The sequence below is a fragment of the Marmota monax genome, unplaced genomic scaffold (assembly GCF_021218885.2).
Source record: "Marmota monax isolate L192 unplaced genomic scaffold, Marmota_monax_Labrador192_F-V1.1 WCK01_AAM20220418_F8-fsc00040, whole genome shotgun sequence".
Lineage (NCBI taxonomy): Eukaryota > Metazoa > Chordata > Mammalia > Rodentia > Sciuridae > Marmota > Marmota monax.
Genome location: NW_026692782.1, coordinates 12,265,194 through 12,291,913, shown reverse-complemented (window position 1 = coordinate 12,291,913; position 26,720 = coordinate 12,265,194). Strand labels below are relative to the sequence as shown.

General features: G+C 51.1%; 1 protein-coding gene across 2 annotated transcripts in view; it reads left to right on the top strand.

Annotated features, from left to right (window-relative positions):
* The window catches only part of Loxl2 (lysyl oxidase like 2), an 84,978-nt gene that overhangs the window by 33,492 nt on the left and 24,766 nt on the right, over positions 1 to 26,720 (top strand). The window contains exons 4-6 of one of the 2 annotated variants that reach the window (XM_046447688.2): positions 13,181 to 13,392; positions 20,118 to 20,340; positions 22,887 to 23,091. In XM_046447688.2, the coding sequence (XP_046303644.1) occupies positions 13,181 to 13,392; positions 20,118 to 20,340; positions 22,887 to 23,091 (640 nt within the window). The remainder of the gene's footprint in view (positions 1 to 13,180; positions 13,393 to 20,117; positions 20,341 to 22,886; positions 23,092 to 26,720) is intronic. The other variant, XM_046447689.2, reaches the window with a different exon arrangement.

The following is a 26,720-nucleotide window of genomic DNA, read 5'->3' as shown; positions in this document are numbered from 1 at the left end:
AAGCTAAAAAGGCGAGCAAGACACACCTCCTGAGCTTGCCCTTTGGACTGGGACCATGTATTTATTATTATTTGATGGGTAACACATTTCCCTGGATTTTTCAGCCTAGCAACCATATTTTTTATCTCGCATGGTTTCTGAGAGTCGGGATGGCACAGTGGCTTAGCTGCTTGATTCTTCTCAGTTTCCTGAAGCTGCAAATAGGGCTGGGCTGGGGCTGGAGATTCCACCCCACCCCATGCTAATTCCTGTGTTTGTAGGCAGGCTTTGGTCTCTTTCTGGCCGTGGGCGGGAGCCCTCTGTTTCCCTTGGCTTGGCCTCTCCGTAGGTTGATTAAGTGTCTTCAAGACATGGTGACTGTCTGTCCCCACAGTGAGTGACGGTGAGAGGGCAGCACCAGGTAGGAGCCAAAGTCTCTTAAAACCTCATCTCAGAAGTGATGTCCATCATTTCTGCTGCATTCTCTTGATCGCACAGACCAACCCTGGTACTGTGTGGGAGAAGATGATATAAGGACATGAATACAGAAGACGGAGATCATTGGGGGCCATCTTGGAGGCTGGAAACCACTGGATAGTTGGTCCCAAATCTAGCTGAGGATCAGATTACAAATGCAGACTTGGGGCCTCGCCCCTGACCTCCTGCAATAGAACTTCCTGTTATAAGACCAACTTATTTTTCTAAGCTTCCTCTGATGACTCTAATGTTGCCAGCCCCAGTCAGCACTTAGAAGAGGCCAACAGGACTTGTGACCCTTTGACATTTATGGTGCAGTTTCAGATTGAGCTATTTTTTTATTTTCCACAAACTTCACCCGAACAGCTAAACAGATGCCTCTTGCTCTCCTCGTATGTGTAAGGTAGGACAGGAAAAGGTGGCTGTGAGACTCCCGTCCCCGTGGACCATGTTAACTCTCACCCCCAAGGGACTGTGGGATCTACCATGAACCCGGGTCAAGGAGCCTCACTGTGCCTTGGCCTCCAGTGCACCCCAGCAGTACTGCTGATGAAAGGTGACTTGAAATGGCCATATTTGGGCCCCAGAGGAAGGGCCCCCCCAGACTATGGTCCATGTGTTTTCCTCTCGTGACTCGCGCTGCCCTCCTTCTCTCTCTGTGTTCCCAGGGCAGGCCAAGTACGCTGGGGACAGGTCCAGCCTGCCCTGAGCATGGAAAGGATTCCCATCCAGTCCTCAGCTGGAAGGGCTGGACGGCCTCCAGTGGATGCTTGGAAGTGTGCTCTTCCATTGGAGATAACCAGAGGGTGTGTTGCAGAGACACACTTCGCTTGGTAACTGAACTTTACCAATGGCAACTTTGCTTTACCATAGAGTTGATTTGGGAGGTGGGCTTGTGCAGCCCAGTCTCTCAGAATTTTCTACGCTTTATGACCTCGGGCAGAATAGTTAGTACCCATTGGTATGTATCTCATCCCTCTGAGAAGCCCTTGAGGGCAGGAGCTCTATCTTAGTGTAATTCTAGGTACCTCATGGGAATGGTATCTCCAACTCCCAAATTTTCTTCTCCCCAGAAATTCAAGGCAGATATTCCTATAGGTGGAGGATCTAAACCAGTGATGAGAAAGACCTAGGAGCAAATCACCCCTTCATAGCATTTCCCTGCCTGATAGGACAGTGACCCTCATATAACATCTTTAACAGACCTCCGTTCCACGCAGAACGCCAGGATAACTCACTGGGAGCGTCCAGTGAAGCGCCAGGCTTCTTGGCATAAGAAAAGAATGGATGGTGTGGATAAGAGGAAGATTGGCCAGAACATCAGTGGGTCTTGGGTTGAGGAAATGGGAACATTCATCTTCCACTAGAAAAAAAAATGATCCTGGAGAAAGGACTCTGTGAGTGACACTTCATTGGATAAATATTTATTGAATGCCTACTATGTGCCAGTTCCAATACTAAGCATTTGGGGCGGGGGTTAAGAGGGTCATATCAAAAGCAGAAATCTAATGGGATGGAAAAGGCATAGATGATCTGAAAAACATATTGCTGGAGGGAACTTTCTTATTCTTCCCTCGTAGGGAAGCTCAGTACCCATCTCTGTTCTGCACACTTGGTGGATGTCTGCTGCACATATCATGCTCTGGGACACCAGTTAAAAGAAGACATGGCTCTTAGAATGTGTGAGGGCAGGATGTGGGCCCTGGGGAAAGAGAAAGATTGTCCAGGCAAAAATCTCAGGGCCAAATGCATTTACAGTAATCCAGAGGGTCTGTCAGGGCAGACATCTGGTTTGAAGGGTCAGAGGACATTCACAGCCATCATCCTGCATTTTCCTAGAAGGCCACTCTCTCGCTGTCACACAGACCAATCTAGTGACCACGAGCCAGGGTGGAGCTTCCTTTCCCAGCCACAGACCCTGAACATAGGAATTTTCAGCTGACTGACTGTCCCCCAGGATTTTTTTCTTTGGTGTCCACTAAAAGTAGGTCATGTGGGAACCTATATTGAGGTTGCCTAAGGAAAGCCTTTGTGAGTTGCCAGAAGATTCTGGCATCTCAGGCATTGTGGCTTAAGCTCATGCTTACAGTCAGCCCTGACAGAGAGGGAACCACCCAGACCACCTACAGGGGACACTTGAGTGATGCAGAGAAGTTTCTCCAAAATACCTGATGGAATGGCTTGTGTCAGCCGCTGAAGTCACGGAATCATTCCTTTTGGCTAAGAAAATGACATCTATTAAATTCTTGTGGATGAGAGGATGAGACATAGCTTTGGTGGCCATGCAGTTAGGTGGAGTCATTGGGTACTGACTAATGATACCCAGGGAGAACTAGTGACTAATTTAGATTGAGCACAGGGGATGGTCTCTAATGGTGGGCCTTAGGGCTCTGCTTCTGCTGACCCATCAAGCTTCAGGAGTTATTAAGATTTGGGCTGATAAAATATTTAAGAAACAGAGAACTAGGAGGGACTGCTGGAGTTTAAAATTGTGGAATAAAGATTCAGGAAAACCACTGTAGGTTGAAATAACAGTCTCCAAATGTAACAATAATAGACTCAAAATGTAACCTATTAAGGAGAGATGTTACATTTTCCATAAGTTACCTTCAAGGTCCTGTGTCATGGTTCATGGAGAAAAGGAATCAGCCCCAAGAGTACAGGCAATAGGGAAAGTGACTAAAGAACATGATTATTAAAAAACAAACAAACAAAAAATCAAAAACCCAGTCTCTGTGGTGTTGATTGACTAAACACACAGCAGGGGCCAACTTGAAAAGTGAGTGCAAAGTGCTCCACAGAGACGGGGGTGGTTTCAGGGACCTCGCCAGTTCAGCTCTAGTCCATCTCTTGACCAGGTCACACCAGCAGTACAGAAACAAGCCTGGAAACCACATCGTCTAGAGACCGACAATTTTTCAGTCAAGAAGAGAGAGATGGACGAGGCGTGTTAGTTCTCTTCAAACATCTGAGATACTACCATGGAGAGAAATTCTATAATACTATCCATCTCCCACAGCTAAGACAGAGGGCCGGGTGTTGGAGCAGGTTTCAGCTGTGGGGAGCCCACAGTGGATGGCTCCCCAGAAGGGGTGAGCTTCATGTCCCTGGAGGAGCACAAGCAGGAACTAGACGACCTCCTGCCAGGGCATTACAGTCAGATTCCTACGTGGAGAAGGAGTGGGATTGGTGATTGCTGCACCCCAAGATCCCTTCTTTCCCTGAGACTGAAAATGTACCCACCTATCCCTCCTTGGAGGTGCCCACTAGCTAGCTCTTGGCACTGTAAACCCTTGTGTAGATTGGCACCACCTCTTCCCCGCCCCCAGACACACACACACACACACACACACACACACAAGGCCAACTAGCGCATGTGTTGTATGCTGGGGCCCTCTCCTGCCTCTTCCCTGGACCCTCACAACCTTGACCTTGAAATCAAATGCATCTTCTCAGCCTCACTCTTCCACATCCAAGGGTGTGTGTATATATAAGCCCTTCCTTGATAGGTTGGGACCTATGAATTCAAAAGTGGCTAGGAGCGAAGTGCAGTCCAAAATGAAGTGTCAGTTAGTGTTCTGTCTGCGTCTGTGACCCAGTTGTAAACCCCTGGGTTGATGGAGGTGAGGACACCCTTTTCTCTTCCCACCCCTACTCTTCAGAGATGTGACTCAGGCTCTGTGTTATACTCCCTCAGTGATGTCTAGAGATTGGGGACAGATCACAAAATTACAGATGACCCTTACAGGCTTGCACTTTCTCCACAGTGCATTAGAGTTACCCAAGCAGAAAACTGCACCACCCTAGACCAAGGTCATTCCCCTCAGGGATGCTAGAGGCATGGGTCACGAAGTCTGGAGCCTGGCTGATGAAGTTTCACCTAATTGGCTAATTAATCGTGTTCCTGGATTTCTTTGGGCTCGGAGCATCCTGGGGGCTCCTTTGTAAATTCTCCTATAGATGGCGGAAACTTTCCCCTTCCTCAGATGAATGCCCTCACCAAGGGAGAGTTCACAAGTTGGACCTTATTAGCCAGTTTTCAGAACACTGGCAAATACCATGGTCAGTAAGCCACAGTGGCATTAGTTTCTCAGAATGACACAGCATGCACTCGTCATTTGCAAGGCAGTTTTAAATGCTCTGCAGGGGGAAGAATCAGAGCATTTCTATAAAAGTGCTTTGCAAGACTATAAAGTGCTGCAGTACATTGGTGTCCCTACTACTGATTCAAGAACTAAGTTCATCCCACTCAGGGATGCCAGAGGTATGAGTCATGAAGCTCGGGAGCCTGGCTGATGGAATTTCACTTGATGAGCTAACTGTGCTTCCCTGAACCCTGGCGTCTGCTCAGGGCTCACTCAGGGGCTCCTTGACACTTGGTAAATGCCTCTCCAGAGGCAAGAGAAAGGGCATCTGCTTCTCATGGGTGGTCATGTGACTTTTTCATCCAGGAAATTAGCAGGACGGGATCTCAGTTCTCCCCTCTCCCAACACAGACTGTACCGTCTGGCTGTGGATTCTCACTTTTAGACCCTGGAGTTGGAGACTTGAGTTCCAGTCTCATAGACTGAGTCTTGCAGCTGTGTGTCCAGAGCGGCTGACCCCGTGGGTCTCTGGACACTGCACTGCAAAAGAGAAGTTTGGCTGATAGAAGAAAATGAGGCTTGGGTCAATAGCAAAAAAGGAGGTAGGCAGGAGCAAATAATAAAACATGCAATATGTGGATTCCAGGAAAATAGATTGTTTTTAAACCCAGAAAACAGCCCCAACCAAACCTCCCAGGGTTTCAAAGGCTCTTAAACCATGAGGCTTTGTTTCCTGTCTGTGGGGGTAGACAAGTTGGAAAAAGCATTAGATAAGGAGAGATGACAACTCCAGACACCCTTCTGAGCAAACCCCTGTTCCCTGGCTGGTTTGCACATTGCTAGGTCATGTGTTCCAGAAGGCTCCTGGCCGGGCCATGGGTTGTTACACCAGGAAACAGGAGTGCGTCTTTCCCCTCCTTACCCTCCCTCTTCCCTGCCCATTTTTAAAAGTTTCTTTTGCAAAAAAAGCAAATAGGTTACCTGGGCTGTGAGATTGACATGTTGCCTATCCCCAACTGACTCTGAGCCTCAGTTTCTCCCCATGACAGGAGGCAACCTAGGAAGGTCTGAGAGGCCCACAGAGAGATGAAGAGGACAGAGCCGGGAGGTCATTCATTTCCACTAGAGGGGAGAATCTGGCACCCCTACCCTCTGCTCTCTTGCATTCTTCTGGAAGGACTTGGGAGACCTGAAAAAGCCCTTTCTTTTCCTCTTAACCACAGGGACTAGGGTTGCTGTGAATTTTTTAAATTCCAGGAGACCTGGTTTTTATTAGTCACAGTCAGCTGCCAAATGTTCCAACATCACCCTCCCAAGCAACAGGCTTATCTGTCTGCATCTTGGGGATCCAGGGCGTGGAGGCCCCAAAGGAAGAGTCTCTAGAGAGAGTTCCAGAAGAATGAGCGCTTCCCCAGCCGGGAGCTTCATTGTCCTCTTCCTGGCAGGTTGCATTAGGAAAGAAAGGGGCCTATTTTCACCCGTGTGCAGTTTAGAGAGGGGTGACCCCTTCCCCCAGATTACTGAAACATAACTGGACGGCTTCCCTGTGGTAGGAGAAATGGTAGCAATGAGTGATTTGTGCTGGAGTCTTTGGCAGAGAGTGAAGAGCAGAGGAAGAGACCTGCAGCCCTGCATCCTAGGCCACCTGGGCTGTCAGATGAAGCTGTCCTGGCTGTCATCTCTCCCACCTCCCAGGGTGCTTAGGCAAGAGGAAGTATAGGATCCTGCCCGGCACTCATATTCCAGGATTCTATTATTTTCTGAGAGCCTCCCTGTGGCTAGGGCTTGCCAGGCATCACAAGGGACACAAGAGAAGGAGCTCTAAGGTGACCTATTTTCCCAACCAAAAATAGGTCACAGTGTCTGAAAAAGCAAGAGTGTTTATGCAGATAACAGAATAAAATATTTGAAACTGTGCACACCCTCGTGGATCTGGAAAATTGGTTTTTGGCCAAGGTGGAGCCCATGGGACCTTGTGCAAAGTTTAAACATCATTCTAACCATTGGTGAGATGAAACAAACAAGTAGGTAAAGTCATACTTATTTAAAAATGACATAAATGAACCAGGAGCATTACCATTTGTTTTAGGTGACAGAAATGAATGAGCAGTTTTACACTCAAAGTTATATGGATGGGACAGTACATTGTGTGGCCGTCTGGAGAAGAGAAGATTGATGAGAGAGAGAAAAGGGGGAAGGTTGTTCTATGGAAGTGGGGCTGAGCAGGGTGGAAGAAAGCCTGTCCCTGATCTGGTGGGCAGCCCCGTTCTGTAGGGTGGTCTGGTGCCACAAGTAGGACAGGGCTGGTAGTGTCCAGCTTGGCTCTGCAAGAGGCTTGAGTGCTTCATCTGAGGCACCTCAGCCATGCTGGGTGGCCAATGTTGAGGAATCTCCTACCTCCTCCCCATGAGACTGTCTGTAGCTACAGGATCTGTTCATTCACTTCATGTGTTTTCATTGAACACCTATACTGGGCAGGAGGATAAAGGGGTTGCCTCCTCCAGCTTGCTATCCAGCAATGGAGAAAGATGGTTTCAGGACCCATTGCTTGGTTACCATGGTGATGATTGCTATGAGGAACCAGGGTGCATGGGGGATGATCTGGCCTGGCCCAGGGCTCACCTGGTCTTTAGCCTCAGAACTCCACCAGGGACCGAGGAACTGCTGGGCCAGAGGGGCTGGTAGCTGGAACAGGTGGCTTTAGCTTCCTGCTGATGGCAGGCCTTGCCTATTCTCCAAAGAAGCAGCCTCTGTTACCTGCCCAAGTGCTTCCAGGTTGGAAAATGTAACTGAGAACATTCCATTTCCCAGCAGCGTTTGCACAGCTTTTGATTTATAGGAGGAAGCCCAGACGGACTGCTGGCTTTTTCCTCCGGTGGCGTCAGTATGACCTCAGCTCTCCTCGTCCCCTACCACACCACTGCCCCACACTGCTCTCCATCCTGTAGAGCCTAGCAACAGGAGTCCCTGAAATGCCTTTCCTATCTCCCTTTATTCTGTCTGACTGGGTCAGAAGTCAGTCTCTGGCTAGAGAATGTTACCCGCAGCTTCTTAAACTATGGATTCCTGATTTGATCATCCAAAGGGGATAATTACAGTGTAGGAGACGTTTCTAACACAGTTTCCTCGCACTGTTTATAGACAGTCTGCTTTTTGCTCTTTGCACATCTGGACCTATGCTGAGGATCAGATAGCATCTCATTCAGCTCATTAACCATTTATTGGTGTCAGGTCTTAGGGGAAGTGGAGGTGACATGTTGAATAGTTCTGGTGACAAGAGAAATGCCTGGACAAAATGCCACGTCCCCATGTCTATCCATAAGTCCTGTAAGCAGTGCTTATATTAGGAAGAGACACAAAAAGTACCTGGCTGTTTATTTTGCATGCAACTAAGAATAAAGGAAGTCTTTATTAAAGTTTCTGGCTTGGGTGCCCGACATTTCTAATTAAGCTAAACTCCTATTGTTAGATTTTAAAATGTATATCATTGGCGTATTTAAAAATGTTGGAGGACCCACTGTGTGGCTGGTACTAAGAGCTGTGGGTAATACAAATAATGATCGAGGTGCAGTTTTGCCCTTTGAGAGATTAACAGTACAAGTGGGTGGCAAAGACACCAGGAAAGATAAATATTAGTACTGGTAGTCATGGAGAAGGTGGTGCTGTCTCTTCCCCTCTGGCCTAGGCACCTCATGGCAGCAAGGAACTCACCATAAATCCTGTGTGTCCCAAAGTCTCATACAACCCCTGGGATGTAGCAGCCCTCAACAGATATTTATGAATGATTAACTTGAGAGTTAATCCAGAGGGTTGGTAGGATTCTGATAGATAGAGAGAAGGGAATCGCAGAGGATGGCTTGAGCCAATGATGTTGGGAAGCCCCAGACAGGTCTAAGCAAGACGTGTGGGTACACCATGGTCAGAGTGGATGAATCTGTGGGTGGATGGGAGCTTAAACCAGAGCCCAGCAGACAGCACGGGGCTGACGGGAGATGATGGGATTAGGATGCCTTTCTGGTCCGTCCACAGTTCTCCCTGCCCACCTGCCTGTGCAATAGAAGCGGGGCAGAAAACTTGGTGGAGACAGAAAGGCATTGCCGACGCCAACTACGAGTGAGGAAGTGAGGGTGGGAAAGGAGTTGAGGCTTGTGGTCTGCCAAGCTGGCTGGGCAGCAGCTTCACTCGGCTCCCTGAGAGGAAGAAGGACTGAGGGCATCTTGGGTGTGTTTGGTTGAAGGTGCTGAGGAAGCTGGCAGGCTGGCAGCGGGGAAGATGGGTCTGAGTCTGGCAGGCCATTTTAAAAAATAGGCAAATAAAGACAGCCACAGGCTATAAAAGCAAGATGCAGGAACGTGTCAGCTTTAGAGGATGACAGTGTGCTATGTGAACAGAGGGCGTGGGGAAATAGCTTGTGGTAGGTTCTAGTTAGATGTTGGTTGCATAATGCTACATCTCCCTACCCGGGCACCGCCCCCCCAGGGTGACTTCTCAGAGGGAAGGCCTGTGATGAAATCAAAGTGGGTGTTATAGGACCGAGGAAAGGGGACAGGTCATGGAGGGAGATCAGGCCTTGCAAACGTCCCTCCTGGGAGGCCGTTTGTCCAGGGCTGAGCTTTTAGACCAACGTTGAGTAGGTACTTAAGGCTCATTTTCCCCTTCGCTTTGCTTCTCCCCCCGGTTCCCTGATGCAATCTTCAGCTAAACTTTCAAGATGCAGCTCTCACTGGCGACAGCCCCAGACTGTTCCATTTTGGAATTTGAAGTCACGGACAGATGCTGCAGATGTTAAATGGCATCCGGGCATGAGCCTGGTGTCCCAGCCCCCAGGCTCCCTCCTCAGCCCCTCTTTCCACCAATCCACTGGCTGAAGCTCAGCGAGTCCCTGGCCTCACTGCACCTTGGGTTTCCCTTCTGGAAGCAGGTGCTTCTGTCTAACTCTCAGGGCCTCCCTGAGTGACAGAATGTGATGAGTGGGGAGGGGGAGGGATGGGAAAAGTCCCAGAATTTTTGGAAGTCCTTAGGAGGGAACCCTTTTGGAGGCCTGTGCCACTATTATCTCTTGCCAAAGGGGCAGCATTCAGGTTTTCGGGGTTTTTTTTTTTCGTTGGTGGTGTTTTTGCTTGTTTGCTTGTTTGTTTTTTGAAACAGGGTCTCGCTAAGTTGCCCAGGCTGGTCTCAAAGTCACCGACTTCCTGCCTCAGCGTCCTGAGTAGCTGGGAATAGAACTGTACCCAGCTTTCTCATTTGAATTTTTAAATGAGCCAGGTGCTTGATGATCTTTTAGGCTATTGGGCTTAATGTTAAATTGGCAAGTTTAGAGAGCCCTTTGTTAAAAAAAGACAAATGTGTGTCTATTTTCAAACTTCCTCTTTTGGGGCTGAATTTCTGGGAAAAAGAAAATCTAGCACTTGTGGTTTCAGAAGGGATTCCACAGCAGTGAAGTAGGGGACCGTGCATGCCTGCATGTGGTGTCCAACCCAAGCTCTCCCGGGAGCCTGGAGGAGCTGGTTCACTCGCACAAGTGCCCAGTGCAATCTACTGAGGGCTGCCCCGCTGCTCCCACTGGCCTGAGTATGAGAGCATCTGGGGCTGAATTCTCCCCTCCATACATAGTCCAACCTGACACACAGGTGCAGTCCTGGGCTTCAAGTGTGCACAGCACCAGGCAGGCCCTGAGGGGACCACCCAGAAGTCTGAGCCCTGCGTGTCCTCTGAAATACCAGGTAATGGACAAGCCTTGGGCATGAGAGTGAGGGCTGCTTGGAGTGTGGTGGTCAATATGGCCTGGAACACAGGCTTGGAGTCAGGACTCGGTTTTTATCCTGCTTTACTGCATATTGGCTTGTGAACTTGGGCAAGTTGCAAAACCTCACCAAGTCTTTTCATGTCTTCACTTGTAGGTTGGTATACCCTGAATCAAGAGCTCCGATCAATAGATGCAAAGGTCTATGCACAGAGCCTCGTGTACAATTGATTGCTATTTGATTAGTGATGGCTCTCTGGATCACTCTTCAAAGAAGAGGCAGGGCACTGTGGGATGTAGGGAAGAAGCCTGGCAAGGTCCACAGAGTCTATATTTTGTTGAGTGTATGAGTGATTGAAAGTGATTCAAGCCTTACAGAAGGGGAAAGATTTGGTTCCAGGGAGTGAGGGAAAGACGCGCCGTTTCAGAAGAGGGAGTGCAGCTCCTATCCTGACTGCTTTCCTGAGGCAGTGGAGGGACAGGTCCCTTTCCATCTGTCCACAGACTCACACTCCACACATAGAGGGTGACACAGGCACATACCCACAACTGGTCACATGCATGTCATCATGCACATGGACACAAATGCAGATACTAGCTCCCAGAGACACACATGCAGATTCTGACACACATGACACGTAGACACAGGGACATGCACGCGCAGGCGCGTGCACATACATCCTCTTTTTGGAGGAAGAATGAGGACGGTGGCAGCTGGGCCTCACTGCCCACGTCCTGGAGCCCACAGTCGACTGGGGGGACCCTGCACTGAAACAGGAGAGGGCCAGCTTACTTTGGCAGGTGGGACGGTGTCTGCTGGCCTCGGGCCTGTGGCCAGCATGGGTCTTCCTCCTCCTATAGTAGCAGTGCTGAGGGTCACGTCTCCTGTCAGCCAGCCTACGCTGCTGCCCCACAGCCAAGGAAGGGATCTGTGAATGGAATGAGGTCAGCCTGGAACTTTCCTTCTGGGCATGACGCATTCCACACTGGAATGCCAGCCAGCCTCCCCAGGTGGGGAGAGGCAGGAGGGGCTGGCCCACGGACTGGGGTTAGACCTCAGGCCCCCTCTTGGCTCATCCCTGTCCACGTGTCTCGGTGGCACGGGTCCTAGGGCCTGAATGAGGGCTGTAAAGGATCCAGGATCCAGGCTGGGAAACATAATGCTGCCGCTGGCAGCTTTCCTTCCGCTCTGCGTGGAAGGAAATTGGGGCCAAATGCCATCACTCTGGGCCACATACTTTCCACCACCTTGCAGGATTTGTGGAGCAGTAACTGGCTTTGGACCCTGAAGCTGGCGGGAGGATTTGAGTCCCTGGGCACCCAAATAATGCTTCTGTTCAACCTTGTGGTTCATTTGCATCCTGGCTGGACAGGCTCGGGTGCTCAGGTCACTGGGTTCCAGCCTTCCAGTCTCACCCTCACCAGCTCCACCTCTCCCTCCCTGGCCCAGCTTAGGGTGTGTCTTGCACGGCACCTCAGGGTGGTCCAGGGGAGGAAACTGGAATCAATCATTTGGTTCCCTTGCCTGAAAATGGGAATGATGAGAACTGTAAACCACCTTGTTCTGCAGCTGAGGGTTGAACAAGAGATCACACAGCAATGGAAAGCACTCTTGATAGCTGATTCAATTATATACTGCATTTTGTGGTGTCTAGGGATTGATTTGGAGCTGGGGACATTGAGAGGGCTGGAGGCATAGGTGGAATCAGTCATGAAGTGCCATGAGCATCTCTCTAAGTCATTTGTGCATTGTATAAATAAAGAGGAGTCAGTCAAAGAACAAGTTAGATCAGTGTCTGGAAAGAGCTATCTGGTGGCTGACAGATGGGTGGGGACAGGGACTCAATTAGAGACTGTTGCAAGAGCTGGCCGTGCCCCCCTAGAGCAGGAGCAGGGGCAGAAATAGGGGGGCTGAAGGTCAGAGATTCAGAATGGAGCTTCCTTAGGATTTGGGGACTGATGCAGGATGCCCCAAAGAAGCCTAAAGAGTATCAGTGTGACTCCAAGGAACCCCCTCCTACTGTTCCTCTCATTGGGCGTGGCCTCTGGAGGCCCCCTCCTTCTGGGCGGTAGGCATGGCAAGGGGCATTCAAGCTCAGTGTCAGTGAGGAGGAGAACCCACGTGACAGGGAGAAGAGCGCTTCCTTCCATCCTCCCCTCCAGCCTCTTTGGCTTCCTCGAGGGCCCTGCCAATGAATCCTCCCAACCCTGACCCCGGTCTCTACCTGCCACTGCCCAGAAAGATGAGGAGGGGACTTTCCAAGCACCTGGAGCATTCAGAATCTCACCTTGCCTCAACCAAGTAACTGTCCCCCAACCCTATTTATCTACCTTCCCGGCCCCTTGCACACACTGGGCACCCACCTCATTTCTCTGGGAGCCCTGCCCCTTCTCCAGCCTCTGGGGAGAGGAATGCAGGATATGAGGTAGTGCCACCTGCTTTAGGAGACCTGGGGCTCATCTTCCTGGAACTTCAGTTCACCGAGGTTGTTGGGGGAGGCACGCACACATGCACACACACACTCACAGGCACATGCACACACATTTTGGAGTAAAATGTAAAACCCAGATTATTTTACATGAAAATTCAAAGATCACTTTCTCATGCTCTGATTTCTCAGACCTATGCAGGGGGAAGCTACTGCCCACGGCCCTCTGGGCACTTTGGTAGGCTGTTGGGAACTCCTGGGTCCCTCAATTCTTCTCTGATTGCTCCAGGTCACGCTTGCTCCCCCCGATCCCTGCAGTCACACTCCCCCACCCATAGCACTGTGTTTTGGGCTGGGTGGTCATCGGGGGCATCGTAGCCCTCTGTTATTGCTGAGGGAGTTCTTGCTGCCTGGCATCCCTTCTGGGGTTGGCCAGGGTGGTCACCTCTCTGCTTCCCTCTCTCCAGAACCTGAACATCCAGGTGGAGAACATCCGGATCCGCTCCATCTTCTCAGCCTTCCGCCATCGCATGCCCGTGACAGAGGGCTACGTGGAGGTGAAGGAGGGCAAGACCTGGAGACCGATCTGTGACAAGCACTGGACGGCCAAGAATTCCCACGTGGTGTGTGGCATGTTGGGCTTCCCCAGAGAGAAGATCTACAACACCAAGGCATACAAGTAAGGGGCTGTGCCAGGCGGGCTCTTCCTGGGTGCTCGCCCTCCTGCTCTGTCAACAAGTCAGGGCTGGTGACTGGCCATCCACAGCCCTCACAGCTGGGCAGGCTGGCGTCCTTCCAGCAAGCCTGCGTGGACCCTACCTGTGAGAAGCTCGCAGCCCTGGGAGATGGGCCTGAACCTGAGCTAGGAGAGAATGGAAAGGCTTAGGAAAGGTCAAGGGCAAGCTGCTCCTGACCCGGAAGTCCTTCCTCTCGGTGCTGACGGGCAGCTCATAGACCAGGTAGCCTGAATAAGGGCAATACACAGGCTGGGCCAGGCAAAGACAGTTCCAACTTTAGAAGAAATGTTGGCTTCCCCTCAGCAATGATTGCTCAGAAATCTGGGACTTGCAGAAATTGTGAGGTAATTGAGAAACTGATCAACTCAGTGCTCTTCAACCAATCCCAAATAAACCTGACAGCGCTGTGATGATTCCCAAGGTGAATTTCACCCAGGGGGAGAAAGGTACATAGTGGTAGGATTTAGAGCTGTTTGACCTGAGGGGTGTCCAGGGAAAGGATTTGGGTGCCCTGACAAGCTGTGGGTAGGGTATGCAGCCATCCCTCAGTGTCCCTGGGGGACTGGTTCCAGCACCCCTCTCCTACACTAAAATCCACACTCAAGTCCCTTATGTAAAATGATGTCCTTTTCCCATATAACACACACATTCTCCTATATACTCTGAATCCTCCCCACATGACTTATAATGCCTAATACATTATACATGTTGCTTAAAGAGTTGTCGTGATGTATTGTTTAGGGAATAATGACAAGAAAATAGTCTGTACATCTTCAGTGCAGATATTTTTTTTCATAGCATTTTTGACCCAAGATTGGTTGAATCTGCAGGTGCAGAATCCTAGGATAGAGAGCCGCTGGAATTCGGTTGAAAGTGAGGTTTTCCTGTCTCTCTGTGCTGACTGTGTGCCAGGAACTATTCTTTTTCATTTAATCTTAGCAATGCTACCAAGAAGTGGGGTCTAGTTTCAAGCTGAGGAAACTGGAGAAAAGTCACAGAACCAGTAAGTGGCAGATCCAGGCCTCGGGTGCAGGGTCCACCCTCCTGGAAAGTGCCCTCTCACGCTGCCTCTTCCTGACTTTGGATTCAGGCCCCAGCTCTACCTCTGGTTTCCTGAGGTGCAGGGTAAGCTGTGTCCCTCTGGGCACCTGGCCCTGTTCTGCCTGGTCATGGCCTAGACACAGATAAAGAGGGCTATGCTTTGCTCCTAGCCCCAGCCCACCATGTACAAGAGTGAGTGTGGACAGCACCCTGGGGTGACACAGTGGTGAGTGCCACCCTACAAGTCCCTGAAAAGGGCTCAGACCTTGTTGGCACCAGGAGGTCTCTATCACCTGAATATTTGGGGGACCCCCACCAACTGGCTAGCTCTCCCTGGCGACACACTCTGGTCTCGGCTTTTGCTACCAATGGGAGAGAGGAAACCCAACTCCTCCCCCACAGGCTTCCTCCCTGGCTGGCCCCACCTGAGCCCCAGCCGGGCCACAGGTCTGAGCTGGGCAGTATTGGCTTGTTCAGATGGCATTAGAAAGCTGTCTTCACCTGTGGCTATCAAAGTCCCTCTCCTGCTTTTGAGGAGGCCATCTGAGGCCACTTTGAGCATGGCCCCCAGTAATCGTCACGTGTTTGAACTGCTCCCTGCTCTTGCCACCCCCACAGTGTGGATTTCTCTTTTTAACTGAGAGGAGGGAAAGGATTTGAAGGCCAGGAGTTGTCCCAGGTGGTTAGGGTCAGGGTCACAGCGAGGGGGTGGCAGGAGGGTGTGAAGCCTCCTGAGCGTCTCTCTGTAAGCCTCTCTGTTGTTTGGGGGTTAGTCTCTGGGACTCAGTGGCTAGTTGGGCCTCTATGTGCTCTGGGATAAAGGGAAGAATTTCTGGTGGTACTTCTGGGGCTGGGCTGGCAGAGACTGGAGGGAGCTAATGGCACAGAGCCATGGCTCCTGGAGTGCAGCAAGCCTCGGAGATCACTGGCCCATGTCTGCAGTCTGCAGAGGAGATGAAGGCCTGAGGGTAGTGGGCCTCAGACACACTGCCTGCTCCTGAGGAGCCTTCAGGACTGCTCAGGGCTGCTCCACGACAGCTGTCCTCTGAGGTCTACACCACGACCGTGGCAGTCCCTCCTGGTGTGGCAGGTCCTCCTGGTGTGGCAGGTCCTCCTGGTGGCCAGGCCAGCTCGGCCAGGCTGGGGCACTGCTGATTGGGGAAACAGGATATCCAGGGACCCCGCTCAGAGGTTGAGGCCCACAGAAGCCTAGAAGCCAAGACTGAGGGCCTTCGTGGTCCCTGAATCAGTAGCTTCCAGTAGCACCTTTCCCCATCTCCCATTCACTCTTCCCACAGCCTGTGATGTGATGCTGACACCACACCTCCCACGCAGTCCGGTGGCGCTAGGAAGGAAGTTGTTTTCAAAGTAGTTCTCAGTCTGTGTCTGTAATAATCTCAGCATTCTCCAAAGCCCCTTCTGAATTTTGCAGTTTGGAAATTCACCTGTGTAGCCCCCAAGCCTCTCTGTCTTGGGTTCGCCCCACTGTCTTACTGGGACTGGCTCTCTCTGCTAACCTGCAGAGCTGCTGGTCACTCACAGGTTCAGGTTACCCCCATGCCCTCAGAGCATCTGTTCTCCTTTCATTTGCCCACACCCCAGAGGCTTCTGCACCCATAGCCTCACCACAAGTAGAGTCAGCCATCCTGACCCAAGACTACTCTCTCCCTGCCCTGGCTTCTGCGCTGGTCTGGGGAGCCATGTATGTGCCCTGAAGCTACGAAGCTTACACATCAGGGCCCTATCCCTGGGGCCAATTACACTGTGTAGTCATCATCTTGATTTTAAAACGCAGGATCTCAATGTAGGTATTGATTTGAGATGAACTCGCTGAGCGGCGATTCTGCTCGTAATTCTGCTCGTGACTCAGGAGTTAGAAAGGGCTCTGACAGTTTGGTTAGCTGAACTTTCCAAGCCCACTGTGAGTGCTGGGCCTGCCTTGGTCTAACATAGGGGAAGGAATGCCAAGGCTGAGGGAGATTGAACTGTTGGAGTGGGTTTGTCACTGAAGACCTGCTCAGGCAGAAGGGTCGAGGATGCACACCCTTCACCATGCGGTGATGAGTAAGTTTATGAGGGGCCCCTGCCTCCTTGAAGAGCTCTGTAGTGTCTCTTCTTTGTGGGCCAGACCCCAGTGGGAAGGCAGCACCAAACTGGGAAACCTAATGCAACGGGAGTAACTCAGAGTGGCAGGAAGTGGTGCCAATCAACCACCAAAGACAAGAGGGATGTTCCCTGCAGGGACAGCAGAGTCTGACTCCTGCAGACCTCTGCTCTGGCAAGTGCATTTGGTGCTCCTCCCAGTGATAAGAGAAGCCTACTGAATTCTCCCGTCACCTGCAAAAGCAGACAAGTTCTAGGTCAAGTGAACAAGTCTAACCTGAATCAGAACAATAGAAAGTCACAGCCCTTAAGTCAATTCCCAGACTTGAGCCCCACTTTACAGACCTAAAACTCCAGAAAGAAGGAGAGGCCAGGTTCCCTTGATAAAGGACCTCGGTGCCCTGCCAAAGCTTATACTGTTGTAGTTTCTCTCAGCCTTCTCCAAAGGGTCCCTTTACCAGGATGACCATGCACTGGGGAGAAGGAGATAATTAAATCTTTTAGGGACTTCTGGGTATTGATTCCAGCTGATTCCAGGAGATCCAAAACATCCCTGTGGCCCTCCAGTCCAGGGGCTTATGGAGTTTTAACTTGAGTCTGTCTTAAGGGGAATCCAGTGGATCTCAAACCTAATTTCTCAATTCTGGAAAGAACAATTGGAGTAGACATACTCAGCAGCTGGCAGGATCCCACACAACCTAGTTCCCCCTTGGCCGGGGAGCCTCTAGGACTTTGCAAGTTTAATGGACTGGGTCCAGCTCAGTGCTCCCACTAATCCCCAGCCATGGGCCTGGAGACCTCTTTTGTAAGTGGCTTCCATCTTGGCCAGTCATCCCTCCAATCTCCCCAGAGCCTCCTCTCTGCGTTGCTGGGGCCAGCAAGTCCATCTATCCAGAGTGAATCATGCTGGGATAGAGAAGGAGGGGGCCCCTGGCTGCTGAAGGCCCGTGGAGGGTCACGGTGGGCTGTGCATTCCTGGGAGCTGATGTAAGATGGAATCGGGGCTGCCCGGGGAAGGCAAGAGCAGGGCTGGGGCCGCTCCGCGTTTGCTGTGGGTGCTTCGCTCTCAATTAGAGCCTGGGACATCTGTTCCTGGAGAGGGTAGTGTTCACTGACGGCTGGAAGCCAGAGGAACTTCCTCAGCCAAGGCTGCCCAGTGTGGTCTGACCAATCCTCGTGCAGCTCCTGTTCCCCTGAGTGTGTCCTCCCGGTCAGCCGATGTGGGGGAGTCCAGGGGAACAAGCTGTGGGTTTCCCTCTGCTGGGGCCTTGCAGGAAGTAGGGAGGGGCGGGTGGTGGTTCTTGGAATGATTAATAGTCCTCCTGTGGAGTTCTCCACTCTGTGATGTCACTGTGGCGAGCACACATCCTGAATTTCCCAGGATAGTCTGTATTTCAAAGGTTTGTGTCGTTGCACCCACAGGTGTACTGGAATTGTCACAAGCCCCAGTTTGGGTTAAGGAGAGGATGACGGTGCCTGTAGGATTTCCTCTGTGCTCACATCTCATTCACCCCAAGACAAAGCAGATGCTTTCAGGACACTTCTGGCCCTTTAAGGGTCAGCCTGCCCAGACAGGCTCTTCTATTGGGCAGCTGGCCATGATGCTGCTGACTTTCTGTGGCATCTTGCAAAGTTCTGCCAAGGAGGGTCAAGTGCATAGGCCCCAAAGAGCTGGCAGCATGAGAGGACAGGGTGCTTCTTCCCTCCTCCTTTTCAAATCCCACGATCACTCAAGGCCTAGTAACAAGCCTGCTCTCCCATGAAGTCACCCTCGTCTCTCTAGCCACAGGGGTCCCTCCTTTAGCCATACAGCTTTTCCCCCTTTATTTTTTTATTATTATTTTTAATCTTTTTTTAATTTTTTTTTAAGTTGTAGATGATACAATCTTTATTTATTTCTTTTTATGTGGTGCTGAGGATCGAACCTAGTGCCTCATGTGTGTGAGGCAGGCATTCTACCACTGAGCTACTACCCCAGCCCCGCTTTTCCCCCTTTAGCCATACAGTTTTTATTTATTTATTGAACAGACACTTCCTATGTTTCACATACTGTTTTAAGAGCTTTATAAATTTTGATTAATTTAACTGTCAAAATGCTGTGGTTTGACTGTCCCCTCCAGAACTCATGTTGAAATTGAGTTGCAATTGGAACAGTTTTAAGAAGTAGGGCCTTTAAGAGATGACTGGTAGCTGGGCATGGTGCTACACACTTGTAAATCCCAGCAAATCAGGAGGCTAGGACAGGAGGGCTGCAAGTTCAAAGCCAGCTGCAGCAATTTAGCAAGACCCTGTCTCAAAATAAAAAAGGAAAAAGGTCCAGGGATGTGGCTCAGTGGTTAAGTGTCCCTGGGTTTAATCCCAGCACCAAAAAAAAAAAAAGACTTATTCCTGAGCACTCTGTGCTTCTGAATGGATTAATGCCACTCTTGTGGGACTGAGTTGGTCATCACGAGACTGGTTTTGTTTTAAAAGTAAGTTTGGCCCAATTTCCTCTGTCTTGTGTATGCCTGCTTGTTCTACCATGAGGTGACCCAAGGCCCTCCCCCGATGCTGGCAACATGCTCTCAGACTTCTCTCAGTCTCCAGAACCATGAGCTAAACAAACTTCTGTTGTTTATAAATTATCCAGTCTGTGATATTCTGTTAGAGTAGCTGAAAATGGGCTAATACACATCATAGTCTTATTAAGTAGATATTTATTCTACTTCTGCTTTGAACATGAGGAAACTGAGTCATAGTTACATTTTTATTAATCCGTATATTACTTATTATTTTGGAAAAAAAACCACATTGTCTTATCTTAATCCATATTCTGCCTTAAAAAAAAAAACGAAAAAGGAACAATTTGCATGTGTAGGAAATACAGACTAAGAAATTTCCTAGGACATGATATGGTGACAGCTTCCACCTCACTGATTTTCCTGGGTGAGGATTTGATAAGAGCAGGGGCATTTTTTGTTTTTTGTTTTTTTTACCACTACTAAGAAAATTGTACTTTTGATGCCACAGATGGGGTCATTTAAGACTGTTCTCACTGGATTACATATTTTGTCTTGACTATCATTGGGAGAGAGTTTAGCTGTCAACTTGTACTGATGGTTGACAAAGAGAAATAAAGCCGGTGAATGACAACAGCTTGTGCTTAAATTAACTGAAGAGTTAGGGTTGCCAGTCACTGAGAATGGGGTCCTGGGATCCGGGATCTCACCTCCCTAGAAACCTTGTTGCATTTTGTATGGACAGGCTGTGTCATTATTATTTCAGTGCCTGAGTTAGTCCTTGCTCTCCTAGAATGGCAGTTGCCCGAGGGCAGTAGGCCCTGTGCACCCTCTGGGTCCTGTCCCCAAGTGTCCAGCATAAACCTGGGCTCAGGGGGTGCTGGCAGAACACACTGAGCAGGACCCTGTCTTGGAGGCAGGCTGAGCTCTGGGAGCAGCGGCCATGTCCATCTCGTTCTGCTTCAAACCAGAATCAGGGCTGGGTGCCACGATGCCCTGATCACCGTCCTCTCTCCCCTCTGCAGAATGTCTGCCCCTCGGAGGAAGCAGCACTACTGGCGGTTCTCCATGAACTGCACCGGCACGGAGACCCACATCTCCAGTTGCAAGCTGGGCCCCCATGTGTCTTGGGACCCTGTGAAGAACATCACCTGTGAGAATGGACAGCCAGCTGTGGTCAGTTGTGTGCCTGGCCAGATCTTCAGCCCTGATGGGCCTTCGAGGTTCCGGAAGGCCTACAAACCAGAGGTGAGCATGGGGCTGGAGGTGTGGCCCTTGGCATCTGGCAGGCTTGACCCTTCCTCTGCAAAAGCGAAGGTGCCCTATTCTGTCTTCCCTCCATAACCATGAAGGGCAGTTCGCTCTTCTTTTTTCATACATCCACCAAATCGTCCCTGTGATATTTCTGTTCTGGAAACTGCTGATAGGGGGTGGGTGGGCAAGAAAAGCATGTGGGAAGAGAAGAGGGAGGGGGAGGAGAGAGGCTGACCACTGATCAGGGCTGTGTCCCTGCCCATCCAACCCGGGTACTTGGTAGTCGTTTACTGCAGCCTGGTGCATCCCGTGTTAGCTGAGGTCTGACCCGGGGTACAAGGGAGCGGAGGGAGGCAGCAGGGAGTCCTTTGTCAGCCAGGTGTGGGCGGTGGGTGGCATGTGAGCAACAGCCCCTCCCCTCTCTGGGGTATCCTGTCTCCTCACTGCCTCCTGTCCCCTCTGTCCCTCCCCTGGTCCTCCCCTACTTCCCTCCCTGTGGCACCTGCAGAACTGCTCCTAGGAAGAGAAATGAAATCAGGGTGACAGCCAGAAGCCCCCAGGGTGCCTCTCCCAGACTGGGGAAATGTTTGGACAGAAGAGGAGCCTTAGATGAAAGGGGCACAGTACAGGCCGTGTAGGGACTGTTTGGAGTGACTTCCTGCCTCCTCAGCCCCTCAGGGGCTTCAGAGTACACAGACATGACCACACCACCAGAAGTGCTCGCAGCCAGGGGACGTGGGCCCTCCTAGGCAACCCTATTTCACAGCCCTCCACAAGCCAAACCAGCCCCCTGCATGCCCCACCTCCCCTGCTGCGCAGTCTGATGGCCACGTCCTCTCCCTGGCCTGAGCCAGAGCCCGTGAGCACTCCTCATGTGTCATCCAGAGTACCAGATCCTACTGTTTTGGAATTCCTCTGCTGTGTGGTTTATAACAGAGCAATCAAGTTCATACCAAACCAATGGAAAAAGAAAAAAAAGAATGGAAGAAAGAAACAGGATGATTACATCATATTTTCCTTGGTTTCCGGCTTCCCTCCAGGGCCAGCTGACTCTGCCTGGCCACTGCTGGGCTGGGGCTAGGTTATCTGACACTCTGCCTCCATCAATCTGGGGCCAGGATGCTGGGTTCCATGGGAGGAGCCCCCTAGCATCCCCCTAGACAGCTTGAGACCAGGGAGCAGGGAGGGGAGACCAAGTTCTGCAGAAAACAGCAGTTTTATTGATTATGTTCCATTTTTTTTTAAGTGAGAATAAAAGTTCCTAAAGCCACTGGGCAATTTGCCCTCATCCCATCCCCTCCTTTTTCCCCCTCTCTCCCTAGTGCCTGGATCAGAGCAGTCCCGGGGGTCTGTGAGTTCCCCAGCACCCCATCCTGCCAGGCTAGCTAGGTGCCACCACTGGGAGAGAGAGAGAGTGGCAGCTGTGGAGAGCTAGGCCACCCTCAGGTGGCCAAGGGATGTGAATTCTTGAAATCCACCCTTTCCAACCAAGCCTGCCTCATCCCTGCCATGGGTGGGTAGGTTGAAGGGAGTCCTGGGCCAAGGTCAGCATAGGTCAGGGTGGAACAAGGACTGTGGTCTGATCTGACTAGGATGTCACAGTCGCCCAATAACACAGAGCCGCACAGACTTCTGAGCCTCCCTCAGCACACGTGCACATGCAGAAATGCTAGTAGGTAAGTGTGCACAGCATGCAGACATGCACAGAAACTGGTGCAAAGCAGAATTTGTGAACAGATTGAGGCCAGTGGTTTCCATCTGTGGAACATGACCATTGGCTTCAGGATGCTGGTCCAAGTCCAGAAACCCCAGAATGGGAGGAAGGCTTCCAGGCCATCCGTGAGCACCAGGGCCATTTAAACCATAATGCTCCCACCTCTGCATGCTGGGGGCGGGGAGGCTATATCTTCTGAAATCAGGCTGCTTTGGGCTGGGACTGGAATCAGGGAGCAGCTGGACAGATGTTAGTCTTAACTAGGGAGGCTCCCCGTCCCTGAGGCATCCGTGCTGTGAGTCATGGCCTGATTAGGTCTGGCTTTCTGAGTAAAACCTCACTTTCTAGCTCCCGATCTTCCCATTCCTCTATCTGCTCCTTCCTGCCTCTCGTGGGTGGGCACAGCAGACTCTCCACAGGGCAGGCTCCCGGCAGGCCTGGTCTCCAGGGCTGCACTGTAAGCAAGTGGGGTTGTGAATTTGCAGATTTGGGGATAGGAGCTTCTCTCCATAGCTCTCACACAGGAGGTTCTGCAGTCAAGTGATGGTGGGATCCTGGAGCCATGCCTAGGGTGGGGTGACGATCTCATGAGGGTCCTTGGTGAGATCCCCAGTGGTCCAGGACAGAAGATCTCCTGGGAGGCTGCAGAGGAAGCTGTGCTGAGCTGACTCTGCTGCATGACCCCCTCCCCACCACCCCTCGCAAACACATCTGGCACAGTTTCAGCTCCTAGACCGGGGACCTGGCCTGGCAGAAAGCAGGGGGGGTGGCGGGGAGCGGGCAGTGACCGCTGGCTGGCCGAACACGCCTCGGCTTCTGCACTCAGCAGGATGGTGTGTCTCTTCAGCAACCCCTGGTGCGGCTGCGAGGTGGTGCCCAGGTCGGGGAGGGCCGAGTGGAGGTGCTCAAGAACGGAGAATGGGGGACCGTCTGTGACGACAAGTGGGACCTGGTGTCGGCCAGCGTGGTCTGCAGAGAGCTGGGCTTCGGGACTGCCAAAGAGGCCGTCACAGGCTCCCGGCTGGGGCAAGGTAAGGTACAGGACAGCTGTTGGTGGGGCCTCTCTTCACGGGAAAACATCTCTGTAGCTTGGCCTCAGCTGGGGACCGTGACCTCATCCAGCCCTTGGTGCTTTGCTCCTCCACCGGCAGCTGCTGCTCCATTAGAGAATCACAAACTTCTCCCCAGACAATTGGGGCTGAAAGGGACCTCGGAGAGCGTTGAGTCCCCACTTCATGGGTTTGGAAGCTGAGGCCCAGAGAAAGGGAGTCAGTCCTCGAAACAAAATGACACTGGCAGCCAGAGAACACTCCAGCCTTGCTCTCCTAACTCCTTACCCTGGGCTCTCTGCTGCCCCTCCAAGAAAGACAGGATTTCCAGGCCTTCCTCCAGGGCAGGGTCTCAGGCTGAGGACCATGCAGGACACAAATGAACCCATTGTCACCTTACTTTCCACCCTGCTGCAGTCTCACAAACATTGACAGCTGAGAGAGTGAACAGCGTGCCCTTCTCTGACCTCATGAAACACTAATGAGAAAGGGCCTGGTTTTTATTAAGTGTCCTGAACGAATTTTTCATGTGAGCAAAGAACATAAGTACAGAAAGCTTTCGTGGGGGCTGTCTGTTGAGAGCAGTGCTGTCACTTTGAGATGGCAGGACAGGTTGCCTCTGGGCCTCACGAAGACAGCTCATGCTTGCAAGCCCTGGTCCTTCCAAAGGAGGAGTCCTCACCCCAGATCCACCATAAGCCGTGAGTGCACAGCCCTCCCTAGGAGAACTGTGTTTGGGTGAGGAAAGTCATGGTCAGTCATTTCCTGGGATAGTTCCAGCGTACAGGGAGGCTGCTGCAGCCGTGGGCCACTCTGGCTGGGAGGAGGCGGTGAGGAAGGTTCTTGGGCTGTGGATGAGGGGTGGGGTGTCCTACAGTGTGGGGAGAGGATGTTCCCATACCGTCAGATGTGGAGCCATCACCCCACAGGAAGGAATGTGGTGAGGTCATTGGTTGCAGCCTGGAGGAATAATAGTCCCCCCTTACCCAGGGCCTGAGTGCCACATCCAGTGGCTTCCCAGTGTGAGACTCCAGAGTCCTGGGTTGAACTTCACCTCCAGCTCACTTAAAGAACATGGAGCTTTCCCAGTTCTAGCAGGGGAGTTCACCTCTCTATGGCCATTTGTTGGTCCTTTCTGTAGGATGCAGTGCCCCAGCTACTAGGAGACAACACTTAAGTGGTTCCCTGAGGCTGGATGGAGGCTCCTGTGGACTAGGGACAGTCTTGGGATCATAGACAGCACTGCTGGAGAGGACCTTAAGCCCCAGATTTGCCTCCTTTTACCCTCACCCCAACCCAGACCTGGTCACATTGGAACTCCCTCTGCCTCTGTCCTTTAACCCATGCGCACATGCTGGGTGTGCATTGAAGGCTGAAGACCTGGGCTGGATGTTAGCAGCACATGTGCCACCTCGTGGTCTCCATTGTTACCTTTGACAAGTGGTCCTCCTCCCTGGTTCCAGGGAACTCTTCAGGGTCCCCTTGGCTCCTGAGTATTCTCACAGTCCTCTCTACCAATGGACCCCATGTGGGTTTGCCCTCTCCCAAGGCCTACAGGACCAGGGCCACTCACTCTGAGGAATAAACAAGTTCCCAATGACATGAACATTCCATTCAGTGGGCGGGGGCCATGTGACATCATGGTTTCACTGCCCAGAACAGCCAGAGGTTTCCGAGGGCCTGGCGAACTCTAGGAAAAAGAGGCTCCGGGCATTTTTACCGCTGCCTTTGAGAGAACCAGTGGGTGACTCATCGTGTCCTGCCACATTGGGTGGGCAACTCCAGTAGGCAGAAAGAGGAAAGTACCACATTCAGTGTCACTCAGAGCAGGCAGGGTCATCCTTTGGTCCTGGCTCTACGCACCAAGTGACCACACCCACACCCAGGGTGGTGAAAGGGCAGTGCCTCAGAGCTGAGCAATCTGATCCTCATCCTGGCCCAGCTACCTACTTGCTCTATGACCTTGAGGAAACTTCTGGGCCTGGGATGCTTCACTGTAAGGCAAGGTGGCTAGATGGATGGCGTCTGAGGCTCTGTCTGGCTCACGGGATGGATGTTGGGTCTTGGGGGGCTGCCCTTGGCACTTCAGGACCCCGCAGAGCAGGACTCCAGCTGTCTGTTGACACAGTCACCCTCCACCTGAGACTGAACACTGGGTGAGGACTGTGCCTGGCTTTTATCTCCCTGTCCTTGGAGTCCGTGCCCAACACATGTGCTCCAGAGATGGTCACATGGTAAACAATGAATGAACATGTCCCACAGGAATAAGAGGAGTCATCTGAACAGACACCTGGGGTAGTTCCAACACTCTAGACCAGCACTGTCCAATAGAAATATAATACGTGTAATTTTGAATTTTCTAATAGTCTAATAGTGAAACTAACTTTAAGATTTCCTCTATCTCAGGATATCCAAAATATTATGATTTCAATGTGTAATCAATATAAAGGCTATTAATGAGATTGCTTGCATTTTCAGTACAAAGTCCTTGAAATCCAGGATATAATTTAGACTTTGCAGCATGTCTGTTTGTACTGGCTACATTTTCGGAGCTCAGCAGCCACACGTGGCCACTGTCTACTATTTTGGCAGGGCAGTGCCAGAGAAGTGGCTTTAAACCTCTTCGGTTCACAGTGAAAGATAATTGGCAGATGTGCCATGCATCCAAAACTGAAGCAGAGGTTTTGTGAAGAGGCTTTACCTTGACAACATGCAGAGCACTGAAAGTCCCGTTCTGCTTTGTCATGTTTTCTAAAATCTGATTATAGCTGGCTTAGCTGTCGGTTTGACCTCTAATGGCCTGGACACCACAGAGCCCATGGCATTGCTCCAGGAGGTCATTTGTGGCTCCTCCAAACGTGTGGTCACCCAGGCCAGGGTCTGTACATGGAGGAGGAGCCAGGGTGGAGGTGGAAAGGTACTATGAAGAGAGGGCTTTGGGGAACAATCCAGAACCCAGAACCAAGTAAAAGCTGAAGGTCAAGGATGCAGAATATCAAACCCAAGTCAGGAACAGGAACCAGGGGCCCAAAGATACCCAGCATGCTACAGCTGGTCCCCAGTGCACAGCGTGTCACCACCATCCCCCACATCACAGAACAGGGAGGGGCAGGGAAGAGGGTGGGACACACTGAACCTCCCATCTCTGGGCTCTCTCTGATGTGCCAGAGAGTGGGCCTGGACACATACTTCCAGGGTCTCATTCCTTGATGTCTGGCAGAGTCAATACGTTTACATAGAAATTAAGACAGAAGGGGACAGACCAATTGCTAGATGGAGTTTAAAGCATGTCAAGCCTTGAGTTAAACATTCTCCTCTTGACGAGGCCTACATCATGGTCTAGCAACCCTCCACTATCCTCTGAGGGCCATTTGGGCTGCATCCTGAAGTGGAGAATTCATTTATTCTATCAACACCTTTAGTTATGGTTTCTGCTCTTAAAGAGCTGGCATCAAGTGAGAGAAATAAGAAATAACCCAAAGATAACTTATACTAACAAATAGTTGATGATATATAAGGAATAATACTGATGACAGTGCCTGCCATTTCTTGGGTCCCTAGGAACCTAAAGGACTTAGTCTCACCCACTCCTCACGACCTCCAGCCTGCAC